This window comes from Miscanthus floridulus, chromosome 6, assembly GCF_019320115.1.
Source record: "Miscanthus floridulus cultivar M001 chromosome 6, ASM1932011v1, whole genome shotgun sequence".
Taxonomy (NCBI): domain Eukaryota; kingdom Viridiplantae; phylum Streptophyta; class Magnoliopsida; order Poales; family Poaceae; genus Miscanthus; species Miscanthus floridulus.
The window spans coordinates 23,644,756-23,670,256 of record NC_089585.1 but is presented as its reverse complement, the minus strand read 5'-3'; the positions used below and the strand labels follow the sequence as shown (position 1 = coordinate 23,670,256).

Below are 25,501 nucleotides of genomic sequence, written 5' to 3'. Positions count from 1 at the left end.
CAATGTATGAGCATATTTATAGTATATAAGTATATCCGTATGTCTACATCTATATTATCTTTCTTTCTCATTACTTTGTTGCATGTAACTACACTATAAAAGAGCAAGTTTTTTAGGTGCTATGATCGTACTAGGATTTATTTTCCGGACTTGCAAGCGCCCGTACGTCCAATCTGGGGTGCTTGCGTCAGATGGTGCTCCCGTGGCCACGCCTGACGCACCCAGCTCCCTCATCCCACCCCCACCCCGCTCCAGAGGCCGTGCGGGCCCACGCATGCACGGGGACCACCCCAAGCCTACTCCGTTTCATGCGCCTACATGCACGCAGCAGCAGCAGCAGTACCACCGCTAGCAGGCGCGCGCGGTGGCCCATGGTGGCGCACTAGCAGCAGCAGCATATGCTTCCCCAAGATCTACTTTTGAAACATTCAAATGGAGCACTTGCAACATACGTCTGAAACAGATGAAACGCTTAAAACATGTGTGTATAGTTATAGCAACATATGCAACACCCGATCCATTTTGAAACATCTAGATGCAACACTTGCAACAAACAAAAGAGGACAGATGAAACACTTGAAACATGTGTCTGAAACACTTGCAAAAAACACGTTACAAACACTTGAAAACCATTGCAAAATATACGCAACATCAAGACAAAACACTTACAACAGATGTGTGAAACATATGCAACATCCAAATAAACACTCTTGCAACACGCGTCTGAAAACAGATGAAATATTGGGAACAGACGCTTGCAACATACATGTACAAACCATTGCAACATATGTAACATCCTGATCTACTTTTGCAACATCCGTATGAAACACTTGCAACATACCTCTGAAACATCCGAAACACTTGAAATATACGCTTGCAACATGCGTTTTCAGCAAAATCTGGCAGGCGGGGAGCACCGCAGGGCGACATCCAGCGCTAGGTCACGGTGGAGAAGGAGGATAGTAGTGGGCGAGCGACTGGGCGGCGCCCGGTAAGCGACGGTGGAGCGCAGCAACGGCAGTCGGGCTAGTGCGGCCTCACGCGGTGAGGCGCCCCTGCGCCGGAGAAGGTCGTAGCGAGCGGGTGCTGTACCCGCAGTGAGGCGCTCCGGAGCTGGAGAAGGCCGCGGCGAGCAGCAACCGCGATGGAGAAGGCGAGTGGTGGGGAACGCCGCGACAGCTGTGCGAGTTGGGAAATGACGTTTTTTTTAAGAAGCCGTGAAGGAAGGTAGAAAGGAGCAGGCTCGTTGGACTGGTAGCGCGCAGGCCCAGAAAGCGCGGTGTCCGAACGGACGGACGGACACCCGCACCTCAGCATTTCCGTTTATTTTCTCTGGCTACAGCGCATACCAGTCCTTATAAATGACATTAACTGTTTTTTCAGCAAATATAAATGACATTAAGTCAGGCAAGCTGATGTGAATTGGGCCTATATGGGCTGCCAAACGAAGATGGTCAGGTTCTGGGCCGGAGTGAGCCTTGCCACAGGGAAAGATCTTAAATGGATATCCGCAGGCGCAACATCATAGCCTGATCATGTCTTCTTAGGACTGGGAAACTGGTAATGGAGTAGACAGTTTGCTCTCTGCTCCATTGAGACCTTGTTTAGTTGTAGACGAATTTTTTTGAGAAATAGTACTGTAGCACTTTCGTTGTTATTTGATAATTAGTGTCCAATCATAGTCTAATTAGGTTTAAAAGATTCGTCTCGTAAATTTCGTCTAAACTGTGTAATTAGTTTTATTTTTTATTTATATTTAATGTTTCATGTATGTGTCCAAAGATTCGATGTGACAGGAAATCTTGAAAAATTTTGGGAACTAAACAGGCACCGAGACGGTGTCTACTTGCTGTAAAAATTTGGCACTGAACACCATCATCTTTCATTTCCATCAGACCATCACTTTGCCCCTTCTTTTTATGATTTGTCTTCGTCAACCTATCAGCATTGTTGAGTACTAGTAGCTTCCATGTATAAAGTTGGAATGCATCGGAATTTCCATTGTTGCTGTGCGGTTGCCTTTGCCTTGATTTCCATTGTTGCTAGAGGGGCGTTCTAGATTTATATTTACCTCCATGGCAAAGATTTTTACTTGCCATAGTTGAGCCTACGATTCACCATGATCTTTGGCGTGTCTGTAGTCTGCACTGACCCATCCACTGCAGCAAGTAAATTGTGAGGTGGGTGAAGGTGAATGGTGGGTGGGTGTGTACCTTTGCTTACTGCAACATTTGTAAGGCTGTATTTAGGCCCTGATTCAAAAAATTTCAACCCAAAGTATCACATCGAATCTTGCAGCACATGGAGTACTAAATATAGACGAAAAATAAAACTAATTGCACAATTAGGTAAGAAATCACGAGACGAAACTTTCGAACCTAATTAGTCCATAATTAGATACTAATTACCAAATACAAACAAAAGTGCTACAGTAGCCAAATCCAAAAAAAATGGGAACTAAACGCGCCCTTAGTTGGGTAAAATTTGAGAATTTGACTAATGTAGCACTTTTGATTTTATTTGGCAATTAATATTCAATCCTGGACTAATTAGGCTCAAAACGTTTGTCTCGCGATTTCCAACCAAACTGTGCAATTAATTTTTTTTCATCTATATTTAATGCTCTATACACGTATCGTAAGATTCGATTTAATAGCTACTGTAGCACTTTTTAATTTTTTTTTAAGCTAAACAAGACCTAAATAATGCTGCGTTTTCACCGATCAACGCATCCACCGAATGATGTGAAGGCTCTATCTATATCTATACACCAAAATGGAACTAGTCTATTTATTTGCATGGAGCTGAGCACGGCAGGGGCGGTCGCAGTGCGAATGCGACTGCGCGAGGTCAGAGAACTTGGCGTGCCGCGTGCGGCGCGTGCCTGTCCGCTGTCCGGTGCTTGACGCCTTTCGTCCGCGTCTCGGCGATCTCGTGTGGCCCTACGACTACGACGCGTACGCGTGACGGGTCCTACCGCGACGCTGCGGACCACCAGCGCCGGTGTCCGGAGCCTGGGTGCGCCTTCCGTGGCCATTTCCACCGACTGTTTCGAAATGTGGACAAAGGGGAACTGAGGCCTGTTTAGATGTGAAAATTTTTGGCTTTCAACTACTGTAGTATTTTCGTTTGTATTTAGTAAAAATTGTCTAATTATAGACTATTTAGGCTTAAAAGATTCGTCTCGTCAATTACGGGCCAACTGTGCAATTAGTTATTCTTTTTACCTACATTTAATGCAACATGCATGTGCCGCAAGATTTGATATGACGAAAAATCTTGAAAAATTTTGGATTTTGGGTAGGATCTAAACAGAGCCTCAATAAAAAGAAACATGCATGTGATCCAGAAGTCTGCAATGTGGTGTTTGGTTGTTACTCCTAAATTTCAGTCGTTGTTCCATTGAATACTTGACACATATATAGAATATTAAATAGAGACTAATTACGAAACTAATTGCATAGTTTACGACTAATTTACCAGACGAATCTTTTTAAACCTAATTAGCCCATGATTTGATAATATGGTGCTACAGTAAACATGTGCTAATGACGAGTTAATTAGACTTAAAAATTCATCTCGTAGACTACTGACAAATTATGTAATTTATTTTTTATTAATATCTAAATACTCCATACAATATTCTTCCGACACACCTTCTAAATTTTAGTCATAAAATTCAAACACGATCTTACTAAATCAAACTACTCATTACCCTCCATTAGTCCATTTCTCCCCGCATCGATCTCTAATTAAACGCGACACAAGCTCATTAATACTACTATTACTACTAGTAGTAAGAGATAATTTGGGACACTCAATCAGTCGGACAGTGTTTTCCAGTTTCTCCGTCTTTTTCAGCTTGTTCTCAGCCGAAAAGTGTTTTTCTTACAACAAAGTCAATATTTCGGCTTTTCGACGGAGCTAACGGGGCACATGAGTGAGCCTGTTCACTTGCTCGTAAATAATCGTAAATTTCTAATAAAAATAGTGAACTTAGGGCGTGTTTAGATCCAAAAATTTTTGAGTTTGGGGTACTGTAGCACTTTCGTTTTTATTTGGCAATTAATGTCTAATTATAGACTAATTAGGTTCGAAAGTTTCGTCTCGCGATTTCTCACCTAACTGTGTAATTAGTTTTTTTTTTCGTCTACATTTAGTACTTCATGCATGTGCCGCAAGATTCGATGTGACGGGTACTGCGCAAAATTTTTTGGTTTTTGGATAGAACTAAACGGGGCCTTAATCACCGGCTAGACGATCCTGTCGATGCGGACGGTGAGGTGCATCTCCCCGGGCGCCGCCCCAGGCGGCAGTGTCCGGCGCAGCACCACCAGCGACGCCGCTTCCTCAATCGAGGTCGCCCCGGGCGCGGCGCTGCTCGGCACCGGCGCCATCTCCAGGACCACGCTCTCCGCGCTCCCCTCCCCCGCGTCCGAGGGCTGCGCCGCGCGGATCGTACACGCGTACCGCGGGCCCGCCGCCGCCGCGGCGCCGGGGCGGGCGCACACCAGCGACACGACGCGGAACGGCCTGTCGCGGATCGCGCCCACGGCCAGGAAGAAGACTTCCCCGCCCTCGTCGTCGCCCGCGGCCAGCAGGCGCCAGTGCTGCGCCGGGTCCGACTCCGGCACGCGGAGCTGAAGTTTGGCGCCGTACCGGATCCCGTCCACGGGCCACGAGTGCGCGGCGCTCAGGTGGTCGCGGAGCGCCGCCGGGGTGCCGGCGAACCCGCAGCCGGGCTCCGAGCAGAGGCACGGCGCGTGAGGGCACGCGCGCTGATGCTCGGCCGCCTCGTAGTACGTCACGTAGGTGCGGCAGCCGTAGGCGTCGTGCGGGCACAGCACCTTGGCCGACTTCACGATGTCTTCCATCGCGGTGCTGCGCGCGTAGCCGCCGCCGTCGCCGCACACGGAGCACCGGCCGGCGCCGCTGCTGGTGAGATGGCACACGCCGCAAGCCAGGTGCCCGAACGCGCACTGCATGTCAACGCACAAGCCGGAATTAACGCGCAAAGAGCAAGCAAGCCATGGATTTGCTAGGCTGAACTAGAGATTCTAGTAACAAGCAGACCTGGTAGACCGGAGGCTTCAACGGGAGCGTGCAGACGGGGCAGTGGAGCCTCGCCTTGGCGATCCGGACCGTGATCTTCACTGCCGCGGCGCCGTTCACAGCCACCACTGCGCTTTCGCCCGCTGATTCCTGCGGCTCCTCCGGGATCTGGACTTGTGGGTTCGCGAGGCCCGTGGGTGACTCCATCTGCTGCTTGCTCTTCTTTCGGGTCGACCTCATCGGCCAGAAAGCGACTGGGTAGCCTCGAGTAACCTCCTCGCCTCGCAGCTGGCTGCAAGATGAAGACGATGCTGAGATCACAGACATTGGTAGCCCAAACAAGAAAAAACAGAAGATAAAAAAAAACGAAAATTGGGAGTGTGTGCGAAAAGCTTCAATGGAAAAAGAACAAGGAAGGGTCAGTAGTAATATAACAGTAGGAAGCATCACGATAAGGAAGAAGCAACTGTGGCCGAGATTCATTCAATAAACGGTGGAGCTAATGACAGCTATGCACTACAAATTTAGGAAAATAACTAATAGGAAAAGAAGGTTCGGAATAAACAATTTGCTAGAGAGAACTCAGAACTGAATAACTGATCATCTAAGCAAAAAACAGAACTAAAGCAGCTAGCTGTGGAAGAAAATGAACCTGGCAAAGAAGAACTCGGAACTGGACAACTGATCATCACAAGAAAACTACAACCAGTAGAAGCTAGCTGTGGAAGAACTTGAACCTGGCCAAGAAGAACTTGGCAGAAGAATCAAAGCAAGAGCTAGAAGAGTGTTCAGCTGAACCTCACCTCACCTCACCTGCCCCTGGACCAGTGCTTCGGAGCTGCAGCACTTTCCTACTGTACTCAGTACTCAGTACTCACAACTCCCAAGAGGTACTCTGCTAAAGAGGGAGGCTACCTGTGGTCCAGGGGATGGGCAGGTCGTCAAAGACTCGTATGCAAAAAAAAACACATTTTACCTGCGTTTTGGCTGAACGATTGAGAGAGAAAAAATACTGTTTGAACTAAAAAAAACTGAACAAACTGAATATAGGGTAAGTCGAATTGTTCGGTTTTTTTAGTCAGTATTTTTCTTTCACAACAATTTAGCCGAATCAGTGTTTTCAGCCAAGTTTCACACCAGTGAAAGAAGCCTATGGGGGTGTTTGGTTATTTAGTCGCTTCTAAAATTCATATCACATCAAATGTTTATATACAAATAAGGAGCATTAAATATAGATTAATTACAAAACCAATTACATAGATGGAGGCTAATTTGCGAGACGTTTTTTTAAGCCTAATTAATTTGTCATTAGCACATGTTTACTGTAGCACCACGTTGTCAAATCATAGACTAATTTGGCTTAAAAGATTCGTCTCGTAAATTAGTCGCAAGTTGTGCAATTAGTTTCGTAATTAGTCTATATTTAATACTCCATGCATATATCCAAACATTCGATGTAACAAAAATTTTAGAAAGGACTACGATAACCAAACATGGCCTATGTCTTCTGTCACTCGGCCCTTTATCTCTTCGATTTGATTTTAGGGTATCTAGGGCTCATGTATTTTGTTACGATTGATTAAACTCGGGCTAGAATGGTACTATCTCTGTCCGTGAAAGGAAGTAACTATGATATGTGTATCAGTTAAAGTGCTTTATATTTTATCATATTTCTAGTAAATAGTATTCACATTTATAACTCCAAATTAATTTATTATAAAAATATATTTCGTAATTAATCTAATGATCTTTATTTGATATTATAAATATTTATATTTTTTAACTATAATTGGTTAAACTTAAAGTACTAAACCATGACACTGTTCTAGAATTGTATTCTTTTGCGGACGGAGGGAGTAATTCCACCAAAGATACATTGCTATAGGCTGCTAGCTTGGAGAGTACTGTATCTGTTTTAAATTATAAATCATTCTAAGAATCTTGGAGAGTCAAAGAATCTTAAGTTCGGCCAAAATTATAGAGATAATTATAAAGATTTATGACATCAAATATATATATTATGAAAATATAATTAATAAAAAATCTAACAATATTTAGTTGTTACTATAAATGTTATTATCTTATCATATAAATTTGGTCAAACCCTAGGTGGTTTTGATAATTGAGTGACAATCCTAGGTGGACTAATTATGTTTATATGAGATACACAGGTGATTAGTCCACAAGTACATGTGTGTGAGCAACATATGTCATGAAGATGAAAATGGTTTGGAGATGTTGCAAAGCTCACACATGTGATAATGAAGGACCTTATTGCACATGAGACATGACATTAAGTCATGTGATCAAGGTGGAGAAGATCAAGACAAGACTTAGCTTGATGGACTAGTTGCAAGCGTGAAGGGCAAGTCGGAGGCTTTGGAGCGATGGACCGTGTGGCGGTAAAGCTTGAGCAAGACTTAGCGTCGATGGACGAAGGCAATGGTGAAAAGCAAGCGAAGTCAAGATCGATGAACCAATATGATCCCGTGATGATATGAAGTGGATCATATCATTGTTGATCATGTTGGTGCATGTATTGCATCGATATTGGAGGAGATGGAATGAAATGTGTTGGAATAACACCACTTGTAGATACCACTTGTAACTTATACCACTTATATTTTGTGTAGAACTTTTTGAGATACCACACATAGGATCTTTGATCTTGATATTAATTTATAGGACACCTCCCCCTATGTGATAGCATAGGTCATCTATTTGATACACTTGAGCTTTTATAGGTGAGGGATGCATTCTTTATTTGATGATCACTTAAAGTTGAGGATCACTTGTGAAACTATCGTCTTGCATGATTGATATCATATGTAGATGTGATACCACTTGAAAGAATCTTTTGGTATAGAACCACTTGTTGAATTTATCAATAAAAACTATTTCCTGAATATTTACTATCTTTATGAGTACCACTTATAGGATATCACTTGTGAGTTGACCTAGACATCACTTGTAGATTTTTGATAAAATACTTGAGTCTAGATACCACTTGTAACAAATAAACTAGATATTCATTTGTGTTGTTGTCTTGTGCTTGTACTCTTATCACTATCATAAGCTTTTATGGTTGACTTGAACTAAATTGATTTGCCTAAGCTTCCAAGTCCGGTTTGAACCAATGACAAGCTTCTACACACCTCTTGCAAGGGTTATCTTGCCAATGTTATACTTATCACTTGTTGGCAATCCAAATTAAATCAAGTACTTGGATTTACTTAGTTCATGAACAAATTCATATACTAACCACTAGATCAATTAATCATTCAAGCAATAATGGTAGGCTATAAATTTAAACATTTTATTTGTTATTCATGATCCTATGAAGTATGAACTATATGCACTAACCGCATACTAGTAAGGGATGAAATAATCATGCACATTACAATGATACATTTGCTATATTGAAGTAGAGGATAGTCACATAGATTTCAATTCATTACTTCAACAGCAATATGAAGTCTAATTATAAGCTTGGTGAAGACCAACAGATACCATTTTGAATTCTATTCTTCACACATATGAAATGAATACCACTTATGATCAAGTGCACTTTCTTGTTGTGGATGGCTTGCTTTATCTTTTGATCTTTGCTTGTATGAGAGAACTATTTGGAATACCACTTAAAATATTATGACAAGCTCTCTTTTGGATGTTGCTTGCTTTTCTTGATCAATCCTTTTGGTTTCTTCAACTAAGCATTTCAAAGGTCCCTCAGATCACCACTTCTATGTTAGCCTTCTAAGTACCACACTTGGTTTACCTACACATAGGCGGCAAGCCTCTACACTAGGGAGAAGTGACCTCTCTCCAAAGAACCATTCTTGATACTCACTTAAAATAGCTTGATTGATTAATCCAAGTGATGGACTTAACTTGATGAGTATCCTTGATTCTTTTTTTAAGTCATTTTCTTTCTACTTGTTTAAGTCCTTATCTTTCTACCAAATAGTCTCCAATCATATCTAGAACTTAAACTCCATCTTTAACTTGAGTTTGATCTTGATCTTCATCTTGAGTACTAAAAGTGTGCAAAATATACTCCACAATCAAATGGCCTTGTACTATTTGCTTGTCATGCTTATAGATCATCTCAAAACCAAACTTAGGTACCTCAATTACTTGTAAACATGTTTCCAACTTGAGGATCTTTCAATCAAAGTGACTCTAGATTAATCCAACATTTGTCATTTTTGACAGATTCTGTACCCTTCAAAGAAATAAGCATATCTTCCAAAGTACAAATCCAAATACCACGAAATTTGGTGGATATGTGCTTCACTAAGTTATATGGTAGCTGTAAAAATTTGAGCTTCATTGGACTTCTAGATTACTACCAGATTTTAATTATTCCACCACTACTACATGTTAAAAACTGCTGCACTATAGCGGACAAGATCCACTCCAAAACCGAAATATTTCTTATCCAATTCTCATGAAATTTATACAAAAACATATACCATAAGTCTAGAGCATGTGTATCATTTTTATGACAATCCAATAAGTTTTGATCACTCAAACAAGGCTAAGATCACAGCTCACACAGATTTTTAATATAGGATAGATTTCAATCACTTGAGCTATACTTCATCAAATATGAATCAATCTTGAAACTAACTTGTTTGAATACTTCCATAAAATATATATCCATTCAAACCACTTACTAAAAGTCATCTCATGAATTTATCTAACACAAATCAATCCAAACTTGATTACTAATCAATTATCCATTCAATCAACTTATAGCAAGTAACTTTACATATTTGTCCAATTCAATCAACTCATATGCACCCAAATGAAATGATCAACAAGAGATATACCTTGGCTAGCTCATGATCATCCAACTAGTAAGCTTCAACTCAATTATTTATAAGTCATCAAATATATCCAATGAATCACCAATAACTTGAATTATAGCACTTGTATATTGATAGCACTTGGACTTCACTCAATTTTCATTTGATATTGGATTTGGATGTGCACTAAGCTTCATAACTTGACTCAACATATGATGATCAATATGAAATCAATTGAATCAAGTCTCCAATGTTGATGGTACCTACAATCAATCATCCACTTTTGATGGTACCCAAATAATTTTGGGTCCTCTCAAGTTAGGTGTAACATACTTCGGCATAGTCTTAGTATGAATAGTGGGATATTTTACAATAGCGACCATAGAGATACAATTACCACCCTTTCTAAGCATAGAATCATTATTAATTGAAATAGGCTTAAGGGTGTTACCTAGGGGACATGAATGTGTCATGTGTCCCCTTTCTTGGTATAAGTAGCACTTTCTCTTTATTTGAGCCTTCTCTTCCTTGCTCATGTGGTGCTTCTCATTGGCTTGCCTCTCATGGATTGCTTGAGCCTTCTTCTCAAGCTTGGTAGGACACTTAGAGGCAAAGTGTCCCGTATTTCCACACTTGAAGCACTTGATGTGAGCATAGACTTTCTTCTCATCTTGTGTCTTGCTCATCATCTTGGCATTTTGAGTTTGCATTGGATGCCTTGCCTTTTCACTCCTTCTTGTTTTCTTCTTCTTCATCATCAAGTCACTATCATCTTCATGATTGATCTTAATTTGCTCTTGGGGTGTCTTCTCTTGCTCAACTTGTGGCTTTGGTTGAGACTCTTCTAGTTGCTTCACCAATTGCTTGGTTGGACACATTGAGGTAAGACGACCCCATGTATAGCACTTGAAGCATTTCGCATGCTTGAGCATCTCTTCTTCTTTTATCTTCTTTAGCTTCTTAATGTTAGGGCAACCATTTGCAAGGTGTCCCGCTTCATGACACCGGTAGCACATGGTATGAGAGAGTTTTCTTTGTTGTAGCTTCTTTATCTTTCTTTCTCTCTTCCTTTCACCCTTTGTCATCTTCTTCTTGAAGCCAAGGCCACACTTGTCACCATAGTTTCTTTGAGTCTTCAACATGTGCTCAAAGGTGACTTTTAAGTTGTAGCACCTCTCTAACTTGTTGCTCAAATTCTTCACTTTATTTTTAAGCTTATTATTCTCCTTCAAAAGGTTAGTCTCACAAGACATAGAAGTAGAACAAGCATGGCATTTCTAATAAATCATCACAAGAGGAGAATACATGCTTCTTGCCTATATCACAAGGGTTAGCAATAATATGTGATTGATCAATTGACCCAAGTGATGAGCTCTCATTATTTTTAAGTTTTTTTGTAAACACTTTAATGAGAGAAGCATGTTGTTCTAATAATTCATCATGAGATGTAAGTAATGTCTCATGATTTAATTTTAGCTCATCATGTAAAGATTTAAAAGCATCAAATAATTTTTAATGTTCTTCACAAGAGTTCTTTAGAAATGAGTTTTCATTTTCCAATTTCAATGTTTTAGCTTTCTCATTTTCTAAAGATATGGTCATGCTATCAAGTCTACTAACAAGCTCATCATATGAATCAACATGATCAACCACATTATCATTTGATACCTTGGTGTCACCTTGTGACATGAGACAATGTGGTGTAGCTGGAGAGCTTGTAGTAGTAGCATCATCATAGCTTGAGCATGAACCAACATCACCATCAAGTGTGCATGGGATAGCATCATCATCATTTGCAACACTTGTGGCATTGTCATCAACCTTGTCAAGTGATCTTGTGGTGTGATCATCATTATCATCACTTGACCATGAGGTGGAGCAATCTTTCACAATCACCAAATTATGATCATGCTCGACACACTATGCGCCTCCTTCTTGGGTTCATCCTCCTTCTTGAATTTGCCATTATCCCATGTGGAGGAATCACCGAAGGTGCCCTTGATGGACTTCCATATCTCACGAGCGGTTCCCGTGATGTTTACTTGTTTCATCAAATCAAAACTCAAAGCATCTATTAGAAAACAACAAGCATGTGCATCAAGTTCATAGAGAACTCTTTAAGCTTTGGTAAGATTTCTATGATCCAATACATGGGTGAGACCACTACTGACAATCCACCAAAATTTAGGTCCCTTTGCACGAAAATGATCAAGCATGTGATTTTTCCAAAGTGCAAAGTTTGTACCATAAAAAATGTGTGTCTCACAAATATCTAACCCATTAGACGCCATCCTCTCGGGTCGGTAAAGACCACAAATGAGAGACCTAGCTCTGATACCACTTGTAGGGTCAAGATGGCGGACTAAAGGGGAGTGAATAGTCCTTTCTAAAATTAATCGTGTTGACTAACCGAAACAAGTGTGGAATTAATATTATCGGTCTAGCCAAGACTACACCCCTCTATCTTTGTTCTCTAGCACCTTACAAAAATCCTAATTAAGCAACAAAGGTGTTGGGCTAGCTATAGCTCACCTAATCAATTATAGAAGCAAGGTCACACAAACATATGCCACTAGTACTTTAACCAACGGGGAGCTCCTACACATGCTATTAAGCAAAAGCACAAATCCAACTAAGCTCACTAGCAATGCTCAATAACAAGGCAACCAATGCTAAATTAGAGAGCGCAAATACTTAGCTACACAAACTAAGCTAAGTGACTAACAAGGTTACACAAACTAAATTAGTCATGCAAGGGAGCTACTTCTATGCTACATAAGCAAGAAGGTAACTAGTGAGCTATACAAACAAACTAATTACAAGAGCAACTCACAAGCATAATGTATATGAAAGTAATTACAAGCTTGTGTAAAGAGAATGCAAACCAATGGGAAGAATAAAGTTGACACGGTGATTTTTCTCCAGAGGTTTACGTGCTTGCCAACACGCTAGTCCCTGTTGTGTCGATCGCACACTTGGTGTTTCGGTGGCTAATTGGCATCACCTGCCAAGCCCACACGTCGGGCATCACAAGAACCTACCCCAAAAGTTAGGGTAGCTCAATAACACGCTCAACTAGAGTTGCTCTTTGTGGCTCCCACGGGGCGAGCACAATGCCCCTCACAAAGCTCTTCTCCAGAGCACCGCATAAGCTTCTTGCAGGCTTCGACAGAGACCACCACCAAGTCATCTAGGAGGTGGCAACCTCCAAGAGTAACAAGTACCACCGGCTTGCAAGTCGATGCAACCTCACGATGCAATCGCACTAGAATCGCTCTCTCACACAATCGAATGATCACTATCAAGCATATGTGAGACGGAGGGCTCTCAAGCACTCTCAAGCATGGACACAAAGTCCCCTGAGGTGCTCAGCACTAGCCATGGCTGAGACCACCTTCTATTTATAGCCCCATGGGCTAAACTAGTTGTTACCCCTTCACTCGGCAAATTTCGGGATGACCGGACGCTCCGGTCAGATCGACCGGACGCAGGACCTCAGCGTCCGGTAGCTCGATGCTTGCCACATGTCATCGGCTTCAAACTTTATTCACCCGATCTCAACGGTCAAGTGATGATCGGACGTAGCTGCTCAAGTGACCAAACGCACCAACACCAGCGTCCGGTCATTTCTAGTAAGCATCCAGTCATGACCGGACACGTCCGGTCAGTCACGATTGGACGTAGCATCAGCATCTGGTCCTTCTCCAACTTCTCTGCATCGCCTACATCATCGTACGTCAGCCTAACCAGACGCATCGTGCCAGCGTCCGATCACTTTTAGCGCCAGCATCCGGTCGAAGACTGACGCCTACGCATTCTCTGCTGCCACTGACTAGACATAGGACCCCAGCGTCTAGTCACCACATGACCAGTGTTCGATCCACTCTATGAGACCCTATCTTTTCTATATAGGGCACCGGTGGTACCGTCGGACTGTCCGCACTCCACCAGTGGAGTTTCGAACCTTTCTCGCCTCTATTTCATCGCTGAGTTGATCCACATCAACTCCAACTTTATCTCCTTTATAAATATGCCAACACCACCAAGTGTACACCACCTTGTGTATGTGTGTTAGCATTTTCACAATCATTTTTCAAAGGATTAGCCACTCAACTTGCCACGCCACTTAATCCTAACAACGATGTAAAGTTAGATCACTCGAGTGGCACTAGATGACTGATATGCAAACAAGTTTGCCCCTCTTGATAGTACGACCATCTATCCTAAACCTAGTCATAAACTTCTCTACACACCTATGACCGGTGAAATGAAATGCCCTAGGTCATACCTTTGCCTTGCGCATTTCATTCCATCTCCTCCAATGTCGATACAATACATGCACCAACATGATCAACAATGATATGATCTACTTCATATCATCACATGATCATATTGGTTCATCGATCTTGACTTCACTTGTTTTTCACCGTTGCCTTTGTCCATCGGTGCCAAGTCTTGCTTAAGCTTCACCGCCACGCGGTCCATCGCTCCAAAGCCTCCAACTTGCCCTTCACGCTAGCAACCGGTCCATCAAGCCAAGTTATGTCTTGATCTTCTCCACCTTGATTATATGACTCAATGTCATGTCTCATTTGCAATGAGCTCCTTCATCATCACATGTGTGAGCTTTGCAATATCTCCAAGCCATTTTAACCTTCATGGCATATGTTGCTCACACATGTACCTGTGGCCTAATTACCTGTGTATCTCACATAAATACCATTAGTCCACCTAGGTTGTCACTCAATTACCAAAACCACACAAGGACCTTTCAGAGGGGCATTGTGCTTGCCCCGCGGGAGCCATGAAGAGCAACTCTAGTTGAGCGTGTCATTGAGCTACCCTCACTTTCGGGGTAGGTTCTTGCGGTGCCCGACATGCGAGCTTGGCGGGTGATGTCAATTAGCCGCCAAACCACTAAGTGAGCGGTCGACACAACGGGGACATAGCGTGTTGGCAAGCACGTGAACCTCGGGAGAAAATCACCGTGTCAACCTTGTTCTTCCCATTGGTTTGCAATCCCCTTACACAAGCTTGTGATTACTTTTATATACATTGTGCTTGTGTAGTTGCTCTTGTAATTAGTTAGCTTGTGTAGCTCACTAGTTATCTTCTTGCTTGTGTAGCATAGAAGTAGCTCCCTTGCATGGCTAATTTGGTTTGTGTAACCTTGTTAGTCACTTTGCTTAGTTTGTGTAGCTAAGTATTTGCGCTCTCTAATTTGGCATTGGTTGCCTTGTTATTGAGCATTGCTAGTGAACTTAGTTGGATTTGTGCTTTTGCTTACTAGCATGTGTAGGAGCTCCCTCATTGCTTGAAATAGTAGTGGCATAGGTTTGTGTGACCTTGCTCCTAGAATTGGTTAAGTGAGCTCTAGTTAGCCCGGCACCTTTGTTGCTTAATTAGGATCTTTGTAAGGTGCTAGAGAACATAGATAGAGGGGTGTAATCTTGACTAAACCAATAGTTTTAATTCCACACTTATTTTGGTTAGCCGACGCGATTAAGTTTTAGAAACGACTATTCACCCCCCTCTAGTCACCATCTTGACCCTTCAAGTGGTATCGGAGCGAGGTCTCTTATTTGTGGTCTTTACCGACCCGAGAGGATGGTGAACTTTGGGCTAGAAGTTGTTTGTGACTCACATATTTTTTATGGCACACACTATGCATGGTGGAAACGTCATATGCTTGATCATTTCCGTGAATTGGGTCCTAAGGCATGGTGGATCATTGTTGTTGTTTTTTCTCATGATGCTTTGGATAAGGACAACTGAACCCAAGCACAAGAGGATTGCTTACAACTTGATCATCGTGCTCTTTATTATCTAATGTGTGCTTTACATAATGATGTTTTTAGACGTGTGTGGGACTTGGAAAGTGCTCATGATATGTGGATGGCACTCCAAGCCTTCTACGGTGACTCCTCCACAAGTGATGATGGGAAATTCAAGAAGGAGGATGATCACAAGGTGGAGGCACATGAGTGTGTTGAGCATAATCACAATTTGGTGATTGTGGAAGATTGCTCCACCTCATGGTCAAGTGATGATGATGATGATCGATCCACTACAAGTTCACTTGACAAGGTTGATGATGATACCACAAGTGTTGCACATAAAGATTCTACCTCAAGCACACTTGGTGGTGATCTTGATGATGATGGTTCATGCTCGGGCCATGATTGTAATGCTACTACAAGCTCTTCTACATCACCACATTGTTTCATGTCACAAGGTGACACCAAGGTATCAAATGATGATGTGGTTGATCATGTTGATTCATATAATGATCTTATGAGTAGACTTGCTAGCATGACCATGTCTTTAGAAAATGAGAAAGCTAAAACAATGAAATTGGAAAATGAAAACTCATTTCTAAAGAACACTTGTGGAGAACATAAGAAATTACTTGATGCTTTTAAATCTTCACATGATGAGCTAAAATTTAATCATGAGATACTACTTGTATCTCATGATGGATTATTAGAACAACATGCTTCTCTCATTAAAGTGTTTACAAAGAAACTTAAAAATAATGAGAGCTCATCATATGGATCAAATGATAAATTACAAAATGTTGCTAACCCTTGTGATATAGGCAAGAAGCATGTATCCACCTCTTGTGATGATTTATTAGATATGTCATGCTCTTCACATATAGATGCTTGTTCTACTTCTATGTCTTGTGAGACTAACATTTTGAAGGAGAACATTGAGCTCAAAAGTGAAGTGAAGAAATTGAGCAACAAGTTAGAGAGGTGCTACAACTCAAAAGTCACCTTTGAGCATATGTTGAAGACTCAAAGAAACTATGCTGACAAGTGTGGCCTTGGCTTCAAGAATAAGATGACAAAGGGTAAAAGAAAGAGAGAAAGAAAGATGAAGAAGCTATAACAAAGAAGAGAAAATGGAGAAGACACCCCAAGAGTAAATCAAGATAAACCATGAAAATGGTGGTGATTTGATGATAAAGAAGAAGAAAACTAGAAGGGGTGGAAAAGCAAGAGACAGAACAATGCATCCAAGGATGAATCAAGATACAAAGCAAATGAGCAAGAACAAAGAAGAGAAAATGGAGAAGATTGCTCACATGAGATGCTATAGTTGTGACACATTGGGCCACCTAGCTTCGGGTTGTCCAAACAAGCTTGAGAAGAAGGCTCAAGCAAATAAGGACAAGCAAGGTAATGAGAAGTACAACATGAGCAAAGAAGAAAAGGCTCAAGCAAAGAGAAAATGCTACTCATGCCGGAAAAGGGGACACATGGCATATTCATGTCCCCTAGGTAATACTCCTAAGATTATTTCAATTGATGATGATTCTATGCTTAGGAAGAATGGTAATGGTACCTCTATGGTTGCTATTGCAAAATATTCCGCTACTCATACTAAGGCTACGTCTATGTATGTTGCTCCTAACTTGAGAGGACCCAAAATTATTTGAGTACCATCAAAAAGTGGATGATTGATTATAGGTACCATTGGCATTGAAGACTTGATTCAATTGATTTCATATTGATCATCATATGTTTAGTCAAGATATGAAGCCTAGTGCACATCCAAACCCAATGCCAAGTGAAAATTGAGTGAAGTCCAAGTGCTATCAATATACAAGTGTCATATTCAAGTTGGGGTAATTTATTAGAATATTTGATGGCTTGCAAAAATATTTGAGTTGAAACTTGCTAATTGGATGATCATGAGCTAACCAAGGTATATCTCTTGTTGATCATTTCATTTGGGTGCATATGAGTTGATTGAATTGGATAAATATGCAATATTGCTTGCTATAAGTTAATTGAATGGATAATTGCTTAGTAATCAAGTTTGGATTGATTTGTGTTGGATAAATTCATGAGATGATATTTAGTAAGTGGATTGAATGGATTTATGTCTTGTGAAAGTATTCAAACAAGTTGGTTTCAAGTTTGATTCATACTTGATGAAGTATAGCTCAAGTGATTGAAATCTGTCCTATATTAAAAATCTGAGCTAGCTGTGATCTTAGCCATGTTTGAGTGATCAAAACTTAATGGATTGGCATGAAAATTGGTGTACATGCTTTAGACTTATGTTATGAGATTCTGTAGAAATTTCATAAGAATTGGATAAGAGATGCCTCAGTTTTAGAGTGAAACTTGTCAGCTATAGTGCAGCAGTTTTCAGCATGTAGCAGTGGTAGAATAATTAAAATCTGGTAGCAATCTAGAAGTCAAATGAAGCTCAAATTTTTACATCTGCTAGATAACTAAGTGAAGCACGTCTCCACCAAATTTCGTGGTATTTAGATTTGTACTTTGGGAGATATACTTATTTTTTTGAATGGTACATAATCTGCCAGAAAAGTGACAAATGTTGGATTGATCTAGAGTCACTTTGATTGAAAGGTTCTCAAATTGAAAACATGTTTAAGAGTAATTGAGGTACCTAAGTTGGTTTTGAGATGATCTAAAAGCATGACAAGATATGAGTACAAGGCTATTTGATTATGGAGTGTACTTTGCACACTTTTGTTACTCAAGATGAAAATCAAGATCAAACTTGAGTTGAAGATGAAGTTTAAGTTCAAGTGATGATTGGAGATCATTTGGTAGAAAAAAAAGGACTTAAACAAGAAGAAAGAAAAGGACTTAAAGAAGGAATCAAGGTTACTCATCAAGTTAAGTCTATCATTTTGATCAATCAATCAAGTTATTTCATGTGAGTGTCAAGAATGGTTCTTGAATAGAGGTCACTTCTCTCTAGTGTAGGGGCTTGCCATCTATGTGTAGGTGAACCAAGTGTGATACTTGGAAGTCTAATATGGAAGTGGTGATCCGATGAACATTTGAGATGCTTAGTTGAAGCAATCAAAAGGGTTGATCAAGAAAAGCAAGCAACACCCAAAAGAGAGCTAGTCATGATATTTCAAGTAGTATTCTCAAATTGATGCTCTCACGCAAGTAAAAATAAAAAGAAGCAAGCCAACCACAACAAGAAAGTGCACTTGATCATAAGTGGTATTCATTTCGTATGGGTGAAGAGTGAAATTTAAAATGGTGTGTATTGGTCTTCACCAAGCTCATAATTGAACTTCACATTGCTATTGATGTAATGAATTGGAATCTATATGACTATCCTCTACTTCAACATAGTAAAGGTATCATTATAATGTGTATGATCATTTTATCCCTTACTAGTATGCGGTTAGTGCATATAGTACATGCTTCATAGGATCATGCATAATGAATGAAATGTTTAAATTCATAGCCTACCACTATTGCTTGAATGATAAATTGATCTAGTAGTTAGTATATGAATTTATTCATGAGCTAGTAAAACCAATTACTTGACTTAATTTAGATTGCTAACAAGTGATAAGTACAACATTGGCAAGATAACCCTTGCAAGAGGTGTGAAGAAGCTTATTATTGGTTCAAACTGGACTTGAAAGCTTAAGCAAATTAATTTAGTTCAAGTCAACCATAGAAGCTCATGGTAGTGATAAGAGTACAAGCATAAGACAACAATGCAAATGGATATCTAGTTTGTTTGTTATAAGTGGTATCTAGACTCAAGTATTTCATCAAGAATCTACAAGTGATGTCTAGATAAACTCACAAGTGATATCCTATAAGTGGTACTCATGAAGATAGCAAATGTTCAAGAAATGTTTTTTATTGATAAATCCAACAAGTGGTTCCATACTAGAAGATTCTTTAAGTGGTATCACATATACACATGGCATCAATCATGCAAGACGATGGTTCCACAAGTGATCCTCAACTTTAAGTGATCATCAAATGAAGAATGCATCCCTCACCCATAAGAGCTCAAGTGTATCAAATGGATGACCCATGCTATCACATAGGGGGAGGTGTCACACAAATTGATATCAAGATCAAAGATCCTATATGTGGTATCTCAAGAAGCCCTACACAAGATACAAGTGGTACAAGTTAAAAGTGGTATCTTCAAGTGGTGTCATTCCAACAATCAAGTGATGTCCATAAAAACGCAAGATTCAAGCCTCAACCATCTACCCCAAATGCATTCATTTGCTTCAATGAGAAGCACACCTTTTATGAAATTTGATGACAAAGGGGGAGAGATTATACAAAGATATGAAAGCTTTAAGATTGAGATTATATATATGAAAGCTTTGGGAGAAATTGAAACAAAGAAGTAGAGGTTGGATATGGACATGGACAAAGAGGGAGCAACATTAAAGAAAAGAGATGGATCAAAATTCTTGGACAAGAGAAGCACACAAATAGGGGGGAGCAAGCTCATGAACTTTGATTGATTGCATTTGATATGTGCATATTCATGTGCTTGCTTGCATTGCATAAGTTCTTAAATTCAATATGCATGCTTGTGTGAAGTATGCTAGTTGTAGAATTTGATTAATGAAATGAAAACTAGCATGTATAGGATGATAGCTAGACACTTGGTATGCTTTTCAAGTAATGCTAGTACCTTGATTTTAATGTTGATCTCACGAGGTATCTAGTGATTTTATTTCCAAGTGACATCTAGCTAACCATGGTGCTAAGGATGAACTTAAAGGTGCAACTCCGATTGGTATCACGCTTCAAAGGTTTACTCTATACACCTCAGCATCATTTAGTAGTAATTACTCTCCCACAATTTCAATCTATGCATATGTGCGAGCTTCCAAACAAACACTCTAGCACATATGTAGGGGGAGCTAATAATACCATTTTGGGTTTATGATATTTGTCCAAAATCATTTACACATGGTAAAATTGCTTGGGCAAGCAACGTGAATCCAAAAGAGCTTAATTTCCATATCTTTGTAGAGTTATCATCAATTACCAAAAAAAAGGGGATTGAAAGGTCCTTGTGTGGTTTTGGTAACTGAGTGACAACCCTATGTGGACTAATTATGTTTATGTGAGATACACAGGTGATTAGTCCACAAGTACATGTGTGTGAGTAACATATGTCGTGAAGGTGAAAATGGTTTGGAGATGTTCCAAAGCTCACACATGTGATGATGAAGGAGCTTATTGCACATGAGACATGACATTAAGTCATGTGATCAAGGTGGAGAAGATCAAGACAAGACTTGGCTTGATGGACTGGTTGCAAGCATGAAGGGCAAGTCGGAGGCTTTGGAGCGATGGACCGTGTGGCGGTGAAGCTTGAGCAAGACTTGACGCCGATGGACGAAGACAACGATGAAAAGCAAGTGAAGTCAAGATCGATGAACCAATATGATCACGTGATGATATGAAGTGGATCATATCATTATTGATCATGTTGGTGCATGTGTTGCATCAATATTGGAGGAGATGGAATGAAATGCGCAAGGCAAAGGTATAACCTAGGGCATTTCATTTCACCGGTCATAGGTGTGTAGAGAAGTTGATGACCGGGTTTAGGATAGATGGCCGTACTATCAAGAGGGGCAAACTTGTTTGCGTATCGATCATCTAGTGCCACTCGAGTGATCTAACTTTGCATCATCGCTAGGATCGAGTGGCGTGGCAAGTTGAGTGGCTAATCCTTTGGAAAATATTTGTGAAAAGCTAACACATATACACATGGTGGTGCACACTTGGTGGTGTTGGCATATTTGCAAAGGAGAAGAAGTTAGAGTTGTCGTGAATCAACTTAGAGAGGAGAAAAAGGTTTTTCGGTGTACTCCGAACTATAGGATGGTCCTTGGATTGGAATATTGTTTTGATCCATTGTGATTTGTATCAAGTATGCATGTGGGATGTGTATCCCTTTAAGTAAGCTTTCCAAAATGTCCCAGATCATCGAAATCGGAGTTCAGAGCTAAGAGTTATAGCCGTTTTAGCGCTGAAAGGTCTGTGACCGGATGCTGCCGTGAAAAACGACCGGACGCTAGGGTCCAGCATCCGGTCAGCACCTACGAGTCCGGTCATAGCATCCGGTCAGTGTTTTTAGCGTGTCCAAAAGCAATCGGATGCTGGGAGAATCCGATCAGTGATGACTGAACGCGTCTGATCGCTGAAAAATGTCGCTGGAACCTCTCTGTAAGTGACCGGACACTGGGTTTCAGCGTCCGGTCGTTATGACCTGCGTATCCGGTCAGTACGCGCTTTGCACAGTGAAGGGGTAACGGCTATTTTAGCCCTTGAGGCTATAAAAGGAGTGTGTGGCTGGCCTTGGGCTGGTCGCTTAGCACCCTCACGCCTATGTGGCTTGTGTAGGAGTGCTTGGATGCCCTCTAACTCACTTGTGCTTGCAAGAGTGTGAATCGATTGCGTGTGAGTGTGATTCTAGTGCGTTGCATTGTGAGATTGCATCGAGTGGCACTAGGTGATCGAGTTGCAAGCCGATGGTGCTTGTTACTCTTGGAGGTTGCCACCTCCTAGATGGCTTGGTGGTGGTCTCCGTCGAAGCCCGCAAGAAGCTTGTGCGGTGCTCTAGAGAAGAGCTTTGTGAGGGGCATTGTGCTCGCCCCGCGGGAGCTACGAAGAGCAACTCTAGTTGAGCGTGTCATTGAGCTACCCTCACTTTCGGGGTAGGTTCTTGCGGTGCCCGACGTGTGGGCTTGGCGAGTGATGCCAATTAGCTACCGAACCACCAAATGAGCGGTCGACACAATGTGGAAGTAGCGTGTTGGCAAGCACGTGAACCTTGGGCGAAAATCATCGTGTCAACCTTGTTCTTCCCATTGGTTTGCAATCCCCTTACACAAGCTTATGATTACTTTTATATACATTGTACTTGTGTAGTTGCTCTTGTAATTAGTTAGCTTGTGTAGCTCACTAATTACCTTCTTACTTGTGTAGCATAGAAGTAGCTCCCTTGCGTGGCTAATTTGGTTTGTGTAACCATGTTAGTCGCTTTGCTTAGTTTGTGTAGCTAAGTATTTGTGCTCTCTAATTTGGCATTGGTTGCCTTGTTATTGAGCATTGCTAGTGAACTTAGTTGGATTTGTGCTTTTGCTTACTAGCATGTGTAGGAGCTCCCTCATTGCTTGAAATAGTAGTGGCATAGGTTTGTGTGACCTTGCTCCTAGAATTGGTTAAGTGAGCTCTAGTTAGCCCGGCACCTTTGTTGCTTAATTAGGATCTTTGTAAGGTGCTAGAGAACATAGATAGAGGGGTGTAATCTTGACTAAACCGATAGTTTTAATTCCGCACTTGTTTTGGTTAGCCGACGCGATTAAGTTTTAGAAACGACTATTCACCCCCCTCTAGTCGCCATCTCGACCCTTCAGCGGGGTCGGACGAGCGTGCGTTAGAGGGGAGGAGAGATTTTGTGGCAGCAGAGGACGCCGTAGGGGTACGAGATCGAACAAAAAGGATGGAAATAATGTTGACCTTCCCAAACGTGTCACACGTATTTTCTTTAGCCCTCGATATACTCATAGACTTAATTTCTTCTTAAGAAAGAGTTTCCTCATTTCATCTTTCTCTCTCTTTAATAAATTACTTGTCATATTAGCAAATTGTTTACTTGGCAGTACAATTAATCCACATTGAGACTACTGTAGTTCCTGCATTAAGAGTGTCTTTAGAATTTAATAAATATATTATCAATTATGCTCACCAATATGCTATTAAAATTTAAAAAGCATGTTAAATATACTAAATAAACATACATATATTTTGACAAATTAATAGTTAAAGTTCACAATGTTTGACTTTTGTGAATTCTAATACACCATAGATTTTGAAATGGAAGTAGTAGTGTTTAGGGTTCATATGTTATACTACTACTAATTAGAGATCGGATATAGCGAGAATCTACCATATATATATTGGGCTAGTTTGGAGGGCAGGATAAGCCGGCCGAAGCTTTTTTTTAGTGTGAGAGAAAAATACTATAGATGGACCCAAAGTCTTTTATATCATACTGGCAAGAGATGAGTCTAGCTGCATGTGAGCATGTCCAGTCCAACCAGCTACCACCACCATCACTAGCTCCTGCTTGCCAGGCCCATTGAAGGCATCTTTCAACTTTCATCGAGGAGTGCATATTGGACAGAACTGATCGAACAGCCTTTGCTTGCTGTTGCATGCCTCTCTTGAGCTACCTAGGCCAAGTAGAAATATCGTTCACGTGTTGCTGATACAGAGTACATGTACATCATATATTCATATGTTCCTTGATTACTTGGTTCTCTGAGGGATTCTTTAATTTACATGCCTCCTAAATCTGCTTTGTTGTTTATTTAAAGCTAGCTCCTAAATGCTTTCGAGTTTGAAGAGGGGATTGTTTGCGTCAAACTGTGAAGACGAGACTCATCGATGCATCACCTTTTTTTTTTTTTTTTTTTTTTTTTTTTTTTTTTTTGCCGCGGTAGATGAGCTTAACCAATGGAGCGGTCCAATCCGAAGTTTGCAATTCAACTAACGTGTAACACCATGTTCATGTTCTCCACTTGCCATGGAAAGCTAGCCTTGATCCCACGATGCAATGCATGCCTTGAACAACGGCATGTGAAACAAAAGTGGTTGAATTTCCTCCGAAGTCATGGCATCACAATTTCCAGGTTGGAGGGGAAGCTTCTATCCTTGGCTGCTAGAGCCATGTTATGATGTTAAGTAAAACGTGCTTAGATAGTATTCTAGTATATCTGCTCTCTTTTATCAAATTGTCCAAATGGGCAATCAGACCGCTAAACATCCATATGGCTAATTATATGTGGAATGACTTTGAAAACAGCCATAAGTATCATCTAGCAAATTTTGAGTTAGTGTCAATGTGTAAAGTTACGGGGGTCTAGGTATTCCAAACCTAAGGGATTTGAATATTTGCCTTCTAGCTTCTTGGCTAAAAGGTATAACGAAGACAAGGATAAACTCTGGAAAGAGTTGATAGATTCTAAGTTTGATGCTAATAAACCTAATGTGTTTCTATCAAAATCTGTAGGGGTTTCTAGTTTTTTTAAAGGTTTTACGTGGGCATACCAAGCTGCTAAAATGGGACATTGATGGAAAGTAGGTAATAGGGGGGGAAAGCCAGGCTGTGAGAAGATTGGTTAGGTTCTTCAAGTCTTGTAGTTTAGTATTATTGGCCATTATATAGAATGATCATTGAGAAAAATGGCTTTATAGCAGAGCTTTGGGATGGGGAAAGTTTGAAATGCACTTTTAAGAGAACAGTAAATGAGGAGTTGTTTAATACTTGGCTTGAAATAGTTTTTGTAGATAACTTGGCTTGAAATAGTTGAGTTAGTTTCTACCATTGAGCTGACTAAGGAAGAAGAAGCTCTAATATGGTAGCTTTCTTCCAGTTGAATATTCTCTTCACAGTCTCTTTACAAAGTTATTAATTTTAGAGGTATTAAAATTGTTCATTTGTCGGCTTTATGGAAGATCAAAATCCCACCTAGAGTGTACTTCTTCCTCTGGTTAATCTCTAATAATAAAGTTCTAACTAGAGATAATTAATCTGGCAAAAAGAAGAGAGTGGACGAAAGTAGTTGTAATTTTTGCTCTAAGTCTTATTCTGTGCAACATGTCTTTTTTGATTGCGTTGTAGCAAAGTAGTGTTGGTGTACGATCTATAATGTTGTTAATGTGAAAGTAGGAGAATAACCTGATAGAGATAGAAAAATTTGGCTTAGCAATAAAAAAACATGGCACTCTGAATATTATTACTTTTGTAGTTTTATGGGGTATTTGGAAACTCAGGAATGAGATTTATTT

At 40.7% G+C, this 25,501-nt stretch overlaps 1 protein-coding gene across 4 annotated transcripts; it reads right to left on the bottom strand.

Moving 5' to 3' along the window:
- Positions 1 to 3,651: 3,651 nt before the first annotated feature.
- Positions 3,652 to 5,898, bottom strand: LOC136457863 (E3 ubiquitin-protein ligase SINA-like 3). 4 transcript variants are annotated; one of them, XM_066457868.1, is made up of 3 exons: positions 5,856 to 5,898; positions 5,074 to 5,344; positions 3,652 to 4,979 (listed from the first exon to the last, which is right to left on the bottom strand). In XM_066457868.1, exons 2-3 carry the CDS (start codon positions 5,290 to 5,292, stop codon positions 4,254 to 4,256), a joined length of 945 nt encoding a protein of 314 aa, XP_066313965.1. In that variant the 5' UTR covers positions 5,293 to 5,344; positions 5,856 to 5,898; the 3' UTR covers positions 3,652 to 4,253. The 4 variants fall into 4 exon arrangements, with proteins under 4 accessions (XP_066313965.1, XP_066313967.1, XP_066313966.1 ...); XM_066457870.1 differs by having other exon boundaries at positions 5,861 to 5,896; XM_066457869.1 differs by lacking the exon at positions 5,856 to 5,898 and adding an exon at positions 5,705 to 5,849.
- Between the last annotated feature and the right edge of the window lie 19,603 nt (positions 5,899 to 25,501).

What these genes read in the sequence shown, in the direction of transcription:
- LOC136457863 (XM_066457867.1), bottom strand. Translation starts at nt 5,535, where the DNA reads ATGAATCTCGGCCACAGTTGCTTCTTCCTTATCGTGATGCTTCCTACT. An exon ending in TGAAGCCTCCGGTCTACCAG is followed by an intron (nt 4,980 to 5,073) that starts GTCTGCTTGTTA and finishes GTTGACATGCAG; the next exon opens with TGCGCGTTCGGGCACCTGGC.